Raw genomic sequence first — 12,090 nt, forward strand, 5'->3', positions numbered from 1 at the left:
TGTACAGTGCCGTATCTACAACATCCGTGGGAGAGTAAGCGGGAGTGGGGAACCTAAGTGCGTCATGATTATGGCCACGTGAGTGTGTTGTTCGGTTAACTTATAAATAAACCACTTAGCTTACTCGTAGTGGTAGTAGTGTTGTGCGTTATCTTCGGATCCTCGAATTGGGCTAAGATAGGATAGATAACAGTCTACATATATATTCTCACCCTCATCCTCATCCTAGCTTCTCCCTCCCATTCATCCCTGCCCATCACTTTCACCTCTCCCTTCGTTTATCATCCCCATATCCCTATATTCCCTTGCACCATGCCCCCCTCACCTACACCCAACGCACCTACCAACCTCGATGAGCTCAAAGAGCTATTGAAGAATGATAACAAGGTCAAAGTGGCTGGTGAGTATATATGATATCTGCTCACACATCCGACAGATGAATTCTTGGGGGTAGAATGGCACTGATATTTTGTTGCATATCTCAGGAGTCGACGTCGACGGTGTACTCAGAGGTAAGATCATGTCGAAAGATAAATTCTTGAGTACGGTCAAAGGCGATGGTTTTGGATTTTGCTCAACAATATATGGCTGGGATAGTATGTGACTTTCACTCTGCTCAAGACAGATCATAAAGCTGACTAGGTTTGTTTGATACCACAGTCCACGACCTCGCATATACCAAAGAACTCCTCGTCGCAAATTGGTCAAACGGTTATCGAGACCTGTGGGCGGTAGTGGATCTATCAACCTACCGAAGGTTGAAATGGGAGAAGGACATCCCATTCTTCCTCTGTAGCTTTATCGTACCTGAGACAAACGAGAGGCTTGTCGTGGATCCTAGAAGCTTGTTGGAGAAGGTTCTGGGGGATCAAGAGGGATATAAAGCCATGGCTGGAGCTGAGTTTGAGGTGAGCTGTCGGGTTTGGCTATCTCGGCCACATGAACTTTCTCACGCCCATGATCGACTCCCACGTCACGATTTGTGCTGACAACCCGAATTATCCATCTAGTATTTCCAATACAAGGAGACCGCCCAATCTTTGGCAGATAAGAACTTCCATAATCTCAAGTCCTTGACTCCCGGGAGTATGTCACCTTATTCTTAGAATGATTAGTTCAGGTCGACAGAAGCTGATGATTTGCTTGATAGTGCACGGCTACTCCTTATTACGACCAACATTGAACCAAGATTATTTCCATGATTTGTACGATATGGCTGTAGATTTCGGAATAGAGGTAGAAGGTCACCGTGAGTGCATATACCACAATCTCAATCAGGGTGTCACAGCTGATCTTGCATCTGCATAGACACCGAGACTGGTCCTGGAGTTTTTGAAACTGCTTTAGCCTATACCGACGCAGCTAGAATGGCGGATAATGCCTGTCTGTTCAAATTGGTAGCTAAATCTGTGGGCATGAAGTATGATATCATGCCTACGTTTATGGCTAAACCATGGGGTGATGTGAGCTGCATTGTCCTCTTCCACATGTGTGAGAGTATTCAGCTGACGACCTATTCATTTGGACGGATAGCTTCCAGGATGTTCAGGGTAAGTTGGGTTTAACTTGAACGTCAGATTGAGTATCTACAGAGCTAACGCATGTATTGTTGAATATGATCAGACACATTCACGTATCTTTGCGAGACTCGAACGGTAGAAACATATTCGCGGTGACGGAGGAAGAAGAGAAATCAGGTGGAAGGAAAGACGCGGAATATGACGATGTAAAATATCTAAGTAAAGAGGCGGAATGGTTCTTGGCTGGTTTATTGGAAGGAATGCCTGATGGTGAGTCCAGTTCTGTCTTCAGCTATGAAGTGTTATCCTCTGGATACAGTCAGCTGATTCTCGGATGATCATGATAGTCGTACCGATGTTCTGTCCGACTATAAACTCGTATAAGCGACTACAAGGTGGACAAGTATGCTTTGCGTTCTATATCGATTTCATGTGCGAGGAAAGCTGATAGCTGGTGGATATAGGCAATGTGGGCTCCTGATACTGCTTCGTATGGATATGATTCGCGGGCTGCTTCAGTGAGGATATTATCTGGACCTGGAGTGAAGGGATATGCTACGAGATTCGAAGTGAGAGTACCAGGAGCGGATGTAAGTCATAATTCGATCTTCACCTTTGTTCCTCACATCCTAAGGCCGATCTTCTGTCTGAGCTCCTCGATGGCAGACTGCATTCAAGTAAACAACATGGTCTGACAATTATCCTTAGATGAACCCATACTACGCTCTCTCAGCGATCTTCGCACTGGGTTTCCGAGGAATCAAGAACAAAACTAAATTACCATATGGTCCATTGAACTCTCCAGGAGTGACCCGAGATACAGTCAAACACTTACCTACGTCGTTGGAAGGTGCAGTCGAAGCGTTCATGGCGAAGGGAAGCATAGCTCGAGAAGTCTTGGGCGATTACTTTGTTGACCACTACGGAGGCACGAGAGAGCATGAGTTGGAGGTCTGGAAGAAGGCCGTGACGGACTGGGAAGGTGAGTATCTTGGTCAGTCTTCGGAAGACTTGAGCTGATGGATGTTTTCTGGTTTGATGATGCCCAGTTGCGAGGTATTTTGAGCTGGTATGATCTGTTCTGTCCCTATAGCTTGATACCCTTTATTTTGGTAGATGGCTATTGTGCTATCTATGCTCTTGTATACCCATATGCTTCCCATGCACCTCTACCAAGTCGATGACGATACCATGAGATGTTTGAGATTGTCCATCCCAGTGGGGAGTTGTACCGCCGGTTGGCGCTATGAATGATGTATGACGTTTCGATGTTCGGAAGGGATCATTCCGAAGTTTGCACGGGGGTGGAGCTTAAGCTTAAACGCTAAAATCTTACTACCACCAACAATTCAGCCTCGTTGTGCACTATGCATTTGAAGTTTACTCTCATTCTTGCTTCCTCTTTGTGTTTGTTAGAACTTTCCATCTGACTACAACAGAGCACTGCATCTTGGTCTATCCTTCTGCGTCCCCACATCGATTCCACCCCTTTCAAACGTTCCAGACCCCCGCGGGACTCCTTTCTTTGTTCGTCTGATCCCTCCCCCAACTTGACCTTGTCCTGAATCATACTATATTCAACTTGACCTGGACATTGAAATCAAAATTTGATCCTTCATCTTCAATCACTTCTTCGTTCACTTCTTCCCATCACATCTCTACCTATAAACACCCAAACGGAAAAGTCAAGCGACAAACACGTACAAACAAGATGGCCGGTTTACTCGGAGCATACTCTGCTTTCTTGACTAGAAGGCCTTTGATAGGAGGGATGGCATCTTCAGCTGTGAGTTCTGCATCCGCGTCTACTTGATCAAAGGCTGATAATTGGATGCTGATGTGGTTGGTGGGCACTCTTGGTTAGGTTCTCTTCGCTACTGGTGATGGTGAGTGATATTGTTGTATTTTGTCTTCACTTCAAATTCCATTACATGTGATAGTGATATTCTTCGCCTATATGATCAGACATATCAAAGGACGGAGGAGATCTCATACTGATAGGATTGTCCTTCCACTAGTCGTGGCTCAACAGCTGATCGAGAAGAAAGGTAACAAACATGATTTCGTCAGAACAGCGTGAGTTACCTCTATCCCCCAGGGTTGTAATCATGATATAACAACGTCAGATGAGGACAAGAAGGAGCTCATTCCTTTATCCCTCCTAAACCTCGACCCCTTCCCCTTCTACCGACAACCCTCATCTACATGTACGACTCCCGCACCACAGCCGAATCGTAGTCTGGGGAGGAGGTATCTTTGCCCCAGCCGTGACGGTCTGGTTCAGGACTTTGGAGAGATTGCCAATCAAAAATAAATGGCCTGCTACATTCGCTAGAGTAGGCTTGGATCAATTCGTGTTTGCTCCTTTCGTTTTGACCGGTGAGTATTATCCTTCAATATCCGATACCTGAGCTGGTGTACACTGTTCCGTCGTCTTTACGAGTGTGGTACACAAGGGATATGGCTCGTGAAAAGGCGATGGTCTTGCTAATCTCCCTTCGTATAGGCTTTTTCCACGCTATGACTCTCATGGAGGGTAAGACCCTCGCTGATGCTAGAGCGAAATGGCAAGAGGTGCGTGGAGCCTCGTATTCCCCTAACATCCTACATTCCCATGCAGTGCCCTCGTCTCTCTTCGCATCTCATTCCGCCTCTCCTCTCCCCCTTCTGTTGTCTTGATCCCGCCCTTCCTTCAATCCCGCCGCTTCCCTGCTCTCCCTGCGCCCTCTCTTCCCTCCCTCTGCCTCCTCCCTTTCCTCTCTTGTCTTTCCCGCCCCATCTCCCTGCCCTCCTCCGTCTGCTCTCCCTGCCTCTCCGCCTGCTACCCGTCTCCTTCCTCCGCTTTCCACATTCCCCTATCCCCCTCTTTGAGCCGTGCTAAACCCCTAAGTCTGTGGTTCGGGGCCTCATGCAGGAAGTAGCCGCTGACTTGTGCACCTTCATCAGGCTTTCGTCCCTACCTTGAAAGCGAACTGGATGTTGTGAGTGAAGACAACAGCTTCATACGCTTTATGCATGTACGGGAGCTGACGAATGGGCACTACGAACAGATTCATCCCCTTCCAAACTCTTAACATGGTATGTGCCGCTCCTCCTCTGAGATCGGTCCGTAATAAGTGCAATGGTAAGGTGCTAATTACATGATGCTCTTTTTTGCGATTTTGCATATACAGGGTGTAAGTCCATCATTTCGTCAAAGTCCCTCATCCTACTGGACTCGGACCGATATGAGGTCCGACAGTTGAGCTAACCCTATCACATCTGTGTTCACAGTTCATTCCTCTCCAATACCGACTCTTAGCCATCAACGGAGTCAACATCCCATGGAACGCTTTCCTGTCTTTGCAAAATGCTAAGCCCAAGCAGGTCGAGAAGGCAGAGGAGGACTTGAAGAGGGACTAAGCGGCTCAGTGCATTAAACGGTGAAGATGAGAGCTGGGTGCAGATACATGGCTTGGTGGGAAACAAAAGGTGTAGACCCAAGGAAAGGAGAGGGAGAGAATATGGGGGAAGAATGGAAGAATGATATGGATATAAAACGATAGAAATGTATATAGAGTATTAGAATTCACTCTCGAGTACCCTGCTGACCAAGATCACCCAGCGTAAAAGCTTCATGTCACCGCTGCTCGCTGCTTGCATTTGACATTGGTGCATGTAACTGGATTATAAGGATGAATGGCATGCACAACTGACATCTATATGCTAGTTCTAGAGTGTGGAATGCGGCGATCGCCGTTGCAACTAGCTTTTCCGAGAAAAATCGGCGACACCTCGACTTTGACAAGTTGAATTGGCATTCATCTCAACTCACTCAATATCCAGAAACATATACCAAAACAACATCACAAACCACCTAAACCATTTATACTTTCATACCCTCCTCATCACCTACACTCTCAATCACTCCCATACCCACATCCAAACTCCCGACCACATCCAAACACGATGGGAGCCAAAGCCCAGCTCATCCGGGATATCCGCAAACGTCTCTCCGCCGAACAAATGGAAGTCCAACGACGGGCATACCTCTTCGTAGCAAGGAATACAACCTTACCAGCAACGGTGCGACATAAGGCCCAGCTAGGGTTGAATAGCTTGAATGGTGGGGAAGGAAGGATGGGGGCGGTGAAGTCTAGGTGTTGGGAGACGGGGAGGGGGAGAGGGGTTATAAGTAAATTCGGGTTGGCTAGGGTGAGTCATAAGTCTGATTTTGAGTTTGGGTCTGTCCTGTCTTGGGCTGTTTTAGGCTGTTAGGGAATGGTGTGTTGTGATTTGCTGGGATGTGGCTTGGAGGGTTGGAGGAAGTGGAATGCCGGGAAGGAGGATGGAGACAACATATCGCAGTTGAGGGAAGGATATGAAATGGAGGGCAGAATTAGAGGTTGGGCCTGTGCAGTGGTATACGATCTAGAGCATGTGATCATGAGATTCAACATTCTCCATCCTCCACCTGAGGACAAAGTAGCCGCAAGGAATATCGATGGCTGATCTGTAACCAATCACGCAGTTCCAATTCCGTCTGAAAGCTCTGAACGGCGAATTACCAGGTGTGCACAAATCGAGCTGGTAGGGTTGTCTGAAAGTGGGTCGAGAGGATAGAGTAGGAGTCGACCAGATCAGATCAGATCAGATCAGATCGAATTGGGTGTGATTTACTTTTAGGGAAGAACGTCCGGTTGAAGATCAGAGAAGGGGAGGAGGATCGCGATCGCCGCGAGTTGATAGATGTTGGTGGTATCTTGTTGCATCATGTATATATGTACAGCACATCAAGAACCTCATATCCTTCGCAGGAATACTTGAGTGTATGTAATGCGGATCCAGCTCCAGTATGACAAAGAAGTATTACATATTGGGATGATCCAGCGGTCCTTCCTGTCCGACCCATCGACCTCTTATGCTAAAATCCTTTCTATCCGCTAGCGAGAGACCACTCAATCATCTTCCCCATCGTCGTTATCTCCCGTATCAGGTGGTAATGTGACGTAGTCATTCAACCTATAATAATCTCACGGGGTCAGTACAACCTCCAACGCAAGATCACTTTTGATCGATGGATTGCGAATGCGAAATACTCACAGTCTGACAAATGGTCGCATCACCACCAGAACATCGTACAGCTGTTCTTGGAAATCTTTCGAAATGACTTGTTCGTCGGTAAAACTGAGTAGGACGAGAGCACAGTATCAGTATCAGCTCGATGCGATCGATGGATTTCCCTCCGAGCAACCAAGACCAGCAAAGCACAGTGACCTTGCTCCGCAACTCCAAAAGAGAGGTCCACTACCAGCACCATAGCAAACTCACTGATGCACCACAGCTATACTCCGTAATTTCAATAAATCAATATCCTTATGATCCTTCTCCACCCCTTTAGGAGCAACTTTCAACTGATCATCATTCCCAAATACGTTCTGTCTCCCACCCTTCTTGTGTGGTTTGGCCTCTCCAAATAACCTCACAAACTCTTCCTGTTCTATACAATCCCTGAACCTCTGAGGGTCCGATAGGAGATTATGTCGTATTTGAGCTAATTCATTCTTGCCGGGCTGCCATATACCCGCTGCGATGAGGGATCTGTCGTTGGGTGAGATTGAGAGATGGTAAGCTGCGAATATGCCTTTCCGACCGCCTCGGCTGGTGGACATGGAGAAATTGCGTTTGTAAGGTGTTTTGTCGGATGAGAAGCGGACGTCACGGTATATGCGGTGCTAAGTGGTAATATATCAGCAAAGAACAAACTAGCATCATAGTCCATAGAGACGAGAATTGGTTCGCTGTATCGATTAAGGACTGGCCTAAGCTATGGAGGAGCAGGCTGCAACATTGAAGAATCGCGCCAAGTCAATTTGAAGTTAGTACAACTCACAATGATATCCTTAGGAGGCAAGATCGGCACCTCGTCGTCCGCTTCATGGAATTTCGACTGCACCAGCCCCACAAAGGCCTTCCACTCGTTCTCGGCTTGGCGGAAGGACGGTTCGTGCGATCTGAACCATTCTCGATCGTTTCGTTCGGGTATTTGAAGGTTTTTGAGGAAGTTTAAGGTATTTTGAGAGATCCTTCCGGGGGGGACTACACATGATTGTATTGTTGAATTAGTCACCTTCATATACGGTATATAGCTGACAAAAAGATGAGAAGCGATTTTTGAAGGAGGGTTAAGGCCAAGTATGTAAAGCAAAAATTAACCCACCCTGTCCAGTCTTAGGAGCAGGATATATCCTTCCTGCAATCTCCTGTCCTTCCTCCAATTCTACCTCTTCATCATCCTGTTCATCCTCATCATCATACCCCTCTATCTTAACATTACTCTTACTCCTAGCCATACCACTGGACAACTTGACCTTCTTCGCTGACCCATTCCCGCCTCTACCACCCGAAAGTGATTTCCGCTTATGACTTTTCCTCCTCGGTTCCTCCTCATCCAAAAATTCAGAATCTACCGACCCCTCTTCGTCGGACTCTTCGATCGGTTCGTCCGGCTCGGAAGAAGACGAAGGGTCAAAATCGTCTTCTGAGCCAACATCATCCGATGAGCTGGGGTCGTCAGATTCTGTCAAACCACTAGGTGAATCCCCATCTTCATCTTCATCCTCGTCTTTCACATGAGTCTTACCCCCACCTTTCACGGCAACCTTGACCTTGGGGTTCGACTTCCCCTTTGTATTGTTTTTACCGGTTTTATCGAAATATGGTGAAGTCTTTGCTGATTTCTCGATCCATTTTCCCCTAGAGGTTCTCGTCGGTGTCGAAGTCACGCTGTTCTTCAGAGGGGTAGTAGAATGCTTCTGAGCTGATCGTGTGGGTGTCGATTTGGCTGATGATGCTGCTGCTGCAGAGGATAGGCGGGGGGATGAACGCGCTTTTGCTTGGGTGGGAGTGGACTTGGCTTTGGCCATGTTGGAGGACCGGCTTGCTTGAGTGACTGAGATATCAACCGGTGGTATCGATTTGAGCAAGACCTATCAATGTGGAGCTCTTCGTTAGCATTTGCTAAGCTCCCAGCTGCTTCAATTACGGTATATATATATGTATGTACTGTACGAGTGTGGATCCATCTCAACGTCGAGATCTATGACCTCTCCTACGCGTGAACATTGATTGAGCTGTATGACGACATGACTCAGCTTTCCCACGGTGGAATCGAAGAGAACATCAGGCACGGTCGGCACGTGGCAAGTTGTGATATTTTCAACCACCACCTGTCAAGATTTTTCAGTGTGCTTATGCTGGGTTGTGTTGATGTTTTGAGCATTAAATTATAACCATTCAATCTATATACGCCCCTCGACGAGATATCCTGGATAGTGGAGCTCACAACATGGCTTTCGTAGATAACAAGGCTTCTTCCTCGAAACCGAACAATGGATTCAAAGGGAAAGGCAATGGCGGCAAGGGTAAACCTGCTCAACCTCGATTGAAGAGTAATCAAGCTAAGAGGTTGAAGATCGATGAGGAGCTGAAAGAGCTGCAATCAAGGGTGGACAGCTGGGTGAGCTAACTGAAGCGATTGAGCTCGAATAAGCTGACGGATGATATAGGTACCTCCGGCCGAGATCACTTTATTCAATGATCTCCCTCTTTCATCCCGAACGCTCAAAGGTAAGCTACTTCTGCCAAAGCTGTCTCAGTATGATGGCTTATAGGCAATACGTTACAGGCCTCAAGAGCAGCCATTTTCTCAACCCCACACCAATCCAACAATTAGCCATCCCCCCTGCCTTACGAGGGCAAGACCTCCTCGGATCAGCCAAGACCGGCTCAGGTAAAACTTTAGCCTTCCTCATCCCGATGCTAGAGCGACTCTACCTCGACAAATGGGGACCCATGGACGGACTGGGAGCCGTAGTGATTTCACCTACTAGGGAATTGGCCGTGCAGACATTTAACCAATTGAGGGATATAGGGAAATACCATAATTTCTCGGCGGGGTTGGTTATAGGTGGTAAACCGCTTAAAGAGGAGCAAGAGCGATTAGGAAGGATGAACATCCTTATTGCTACGCCTGGGAGATTATTGCAGCATTTGGATAGTACTGTCGGATTTGAATCGTCAGGTGTAAAAGTCTTGGGTGAGTTTAGCTCATTCGTTGGCCCTTCTAGATTGTTGGTACAGGAAGCTGATATGGAGTTTCGGAATGAGAACAGTCCTTGACGAAGCAGATAGATTACTTGATTTAGGGTTCTTACCGGCCCTACGTGCAATTATCGGCCACTTTTCACCTGGTATAACAACTTCCAACCCATCTACCAAACCCAATCGACAAACCCTGCTTTTTTCAGCGACTCAGACGAAAGATTTAGCTGCATTAGCTAAACTATCGTTGTATCAACCTCAATATATCAATTGTAATAAGGCTGGAGAAGAGGGTGTGGTACCGTCAAATCTAGAACAATACTATGCGGTCGTTGGGCTGGAGAAGAAATTGGATACGTTATGGGGATTCGTAAAGAGTCATCTGAAAATGAAGGGAATTGTATTTGTCACTTCTGGTAAACAGGTGAATCACTTCATTTTCTCAGTGCTATCACGGGTATATCCATAGAGTGGCAATACTAAGGGAACTTGCTGGCTGCTCAGGTCCGATTCATCTTCGAGACCTTCCGAAGGCTCCATCCAGGTCTACCGTTAATGCACCTACACGGCAAACAGAAGCAAGCCACGCGACTCTCAATCTTTCAGAAATACTCTTCTTCCAAACATGCCCTTCTGATCTGTACGGACGTAGCAGCCAGAGGATTAGACTTCCCAGCTGTAGATTGGGTTATCCAACTGGACTGTCCCGACGATGTTGATACCTACATCCACAGGATTGGACGAACAGCGAGGTATCAAGCTGGAGGTCATGCCCTGACGTTGCTTTGTCCAAGCGAAGAGGAAGGGATGTTGAACAGGTTCAAAGAGAGGCTGTTGGAGGTCAAGAAGATAAAGATCAAGCAGAGTAAAATGGGGGATTTGAAGCAGCAGATGCAGAATTTCGCGTTTAGGGAGCCGGAGATCAAATATCTGGGTCAGAGGGTGAGTCGAGATTTTTTCGTTGTCGGATTGTGCACCTCGAACATTTCTTCGAAAAATGGTGCTTACTGTGGGAGTGCCCGCTGACACTACCGCTGATACCCTCAGGCTTTCATCTCGTACATGAAATCAGTTCACATCCAGAAAGATAAATCGGTATTCAAATTATCTGAGTTACCCGCAGAAGCCTTTGCAGAAAGTATGGGTCTTCCAGGTGCACCCCAGATCAAGTTTGCCGAGCAGAAAGCTGCGAAGGTCAAGGGTGGACCGAAGAAGGATGAGGAGAAGCAGGTTGAGGAAGTAGAGGGGAGGGGCGTCGTGGGGAGTGATGAGGAATCTGAGGAAGAAGGCAGCGATGAAGAGGAAGAAGAGGAAGAAGAGGAAGAGGGTGATTCCGACGAGGATGAAGCCGAAGAGGAGGAAGAAGAACAAATCAGTGGAAGCGAGAGCGAGAGCGAGGTGTCGTCAGATGATAAGGTGAGTTCTCGATTCAGCGTTGACTTTCAGCTCGGATATACTGACTCATCTCTCTACTTCTTAGCCCAAGTCCGCTCCAGCCGTGAGAACGAAGTACGACAGGATGTTCGAGCGAAAAAACCAATCTATTTTGACACCGCATTATACCGCTTTGATCTCTCAGGGAGATGAGGAAGAGGGCGAAGAGGATGATGTATTCACTTTGGCGAGGAAGAATCACAATCTTTCGGATGACGAGGACCAATCGGATTCTGATTTGGTGAACGTAGCAGAAGGTAAAGAAATGGGGAAACCTCTGATCTCATCTGAAGATCTGTCGAAGAGGAAGCTCAAAGCTGCTACGTCCAAGAAAAGTAAACTCAAGACCGGCGGTGTAGGTGAGAAATTGATATTTGACGAGGAGACTGGAGAGTCAAGGAACTTCTACGAATCGGGTAAAGATGTGGAAACTCAGTTCATGAGTGAGGAGAAGAGACGCGAGTACCTTGACAAGCAGAGGGAGAGGATGAAGGTTGATAATGAGGTTGATAAGAGGGTGGCGAAGGAGAAGAGGAACGAGTTGAAGAGGAAAAGGAAAGAACGGGAGAGGGAGGTGAGTCATGCTTTCTTTGTACATTCTCGCTGTCGTGAAAATCACATGTCGACATACATCGGACGAACTCAACCATTGGCTCGACCATGGTGCTGATCTACAATCTTGAGATAGTCGCGTAAAGAGTATATGGACGATGACGACGAAGACGATGGACCCGTCGCTTATATCGGAGGAGCAGATGACGGGGATTATTCCGACGTCGAGCAGCAGGGAAGAAACAGATCACCCTCGCCTTCGCCAGAACGTGAAATTAGGAATAAGAAAAAGAGGAAGAACAAGTTCAAGCCTGATGCTGAGGTTGATGACACAGCGAGTAAAGGAAGGTTGGAGGATGATGAGGAGCTGGCTTTGAGGTTGTTAACGGGTGCGTAGGGGCCCAGTGTAGTATAGGGTTGGATGCATTCGTTTGCTCGGTCCCGATAAAAGCATCAACAGTTTGGCGTTCGTTCATTCATGATATTATACATCCCTTTCAGT

At 47.2% G+C, this 12,090-nt stretch overlaps 5 protein-coding genes across 5 annotated transcripts; 4 read left to right on the forward strand and 1 right to left on the reverse strand.

The window, feature by feature from the left end:
• Nucleotides 1–312: 312 nt before the first annotated feature.
• On the forward strand, nucleotides 313–2,595 carry I302_102948 (uncharacterized protein; the record flags this gene model as incomplete). The annotated part of the gene is made up of 12 exons (XM_019188317.2): nucleotides 313–400; nucleotides 486–596; nucleotides 661–908; nucleotides 1,011–1,086; nucleotides 1,151–1,249; nucleotides 1,309–1,463; nucleotides 1,534–1,550; nucleotides 1,624–1,790; nucleotides 1,868–1,923; nucleotides 1,985–2,110; nucleotides 2,229–2,502; nucleotides 2,570–2,595. 12 exons carry the CDS (start codon nucleotides 313–315, stop codon nucleotides 2,593–2,595), a joined length of 1,443 nt encoding a protein of 480 aa, XP_019051195.2.
• A 636-nt stretch (nucleotides 2,596–3,231) lies between these two features.
• I302_102949 (protein SYM1) lies at nucleotides 3,232–4,922 on the forward strand (the record flags this gene model as incomplete). The annotated part of the gene is made up of 8 exons (XM_019188318.1): nucleotides 3,232–3,306; nucleotides 3,385–3,406; nucleotides 3,539–3,596; nucleotides 3,748–3,899; nucleotides 4,027–4,094; nucleotides 4,467–4,501; nucleotides 4,571–4,598; nucleotides 4,794–4,922. The coding sequence occupies 8 exons, from the start codon at nucleotides 3,232–3,234 to the stop codon at nucleotides 4,920–4,922; spliced, it is 567 nt and encodes a 188-aa protein (XP_019051196.1).
• Nucleotides 4,923–5,468: 546 nt separating this feature from the next.
• Nucleotides 5,469–6,093, forward strand: I302_102950 (mitochondrial 37S ribosomal protein uS14m; the record flags this gene model as incomplete). The annotated part of the gene is made up of 2 exons (XM_019188319.1): nucleotides 5,469–5,714; nucleotides 6,031–6,093. The coding sequence occupies 2 exons, from the start codon at nucleotides 5,469–5,471 to the stop codon at nucleotides 6,091–6,093; spliced, it is 309 nt and encodes a 102-aa protein (XP_019051197.1).
• A 364-nt stretch (nucleotides 6,094–6,457) lies between these two features.
• On the reverse strand, nucleotides 6,458–8,425 carry I302_102951 (uncharacterized protein; the record flags this gene model as incomplete). The annotated part of the gene is made up of 5 exons (XM_019188320.1): nucleotides 6,458–6,521; nucleotides 6,603–6,686; nucleotides 6,831–7,234; nucleotides 7,393–7,598; nucleotides 7,720–8,425. The coding sequence occupies 5 exons, from the start codon at nucleotides 8,423–8,425 to the stop codon at nucleotides 6,458–6,460; spliced, it is 1,464 nt and encodes a 487-aa protein (XP_019051198.1).
• A 422-nt stretch (nucleotides 8,426–8,847) lies between these two features.
• On the forward strand, nucleotides 8,848–11,985 carry I302_102952 (ATP-dependent RNA helicase DBP4; the record flags this gene model as incomplete). Its single annotated transcript, XM_019188321.1, has 8 exons — nucleotides 8,848–9,018; nucleotides 9,068–9,128; nucleotides 9,187–9,597; nucleotides 9,674–10,026; nucleotides 10,107–10,544; nucleotides 10,650–11,018; nucleotides 11,083–11,610; nucleotides 11,725–11,985. 8 exons carry the CDS (start codon nucleotides 8,848–8,850, stop codon nucleotides 11,983–11,985), a joined length of 2,592 nt encoding a protein of 863 aa, XP_019051199.1.
• Nucleotides 11,986–12,090: the final 105 nt, after the last annotated feature.

The sequence above is a fragment of the Kwoniella bestiolae genome, chromosome 1 (genome assembly GCF_000512585.2).
Source record: "Kwoniella bestiolae CBS 10118 chromosome 1, complete sequence".
Classification (NCBI taxonomy): Eukaryota; Fungi; Basidiomycota; class Tremellomycetes; order Tremellales; family Cryptococcaceae; genus Kwoniella; species Kwoniella bestiolae.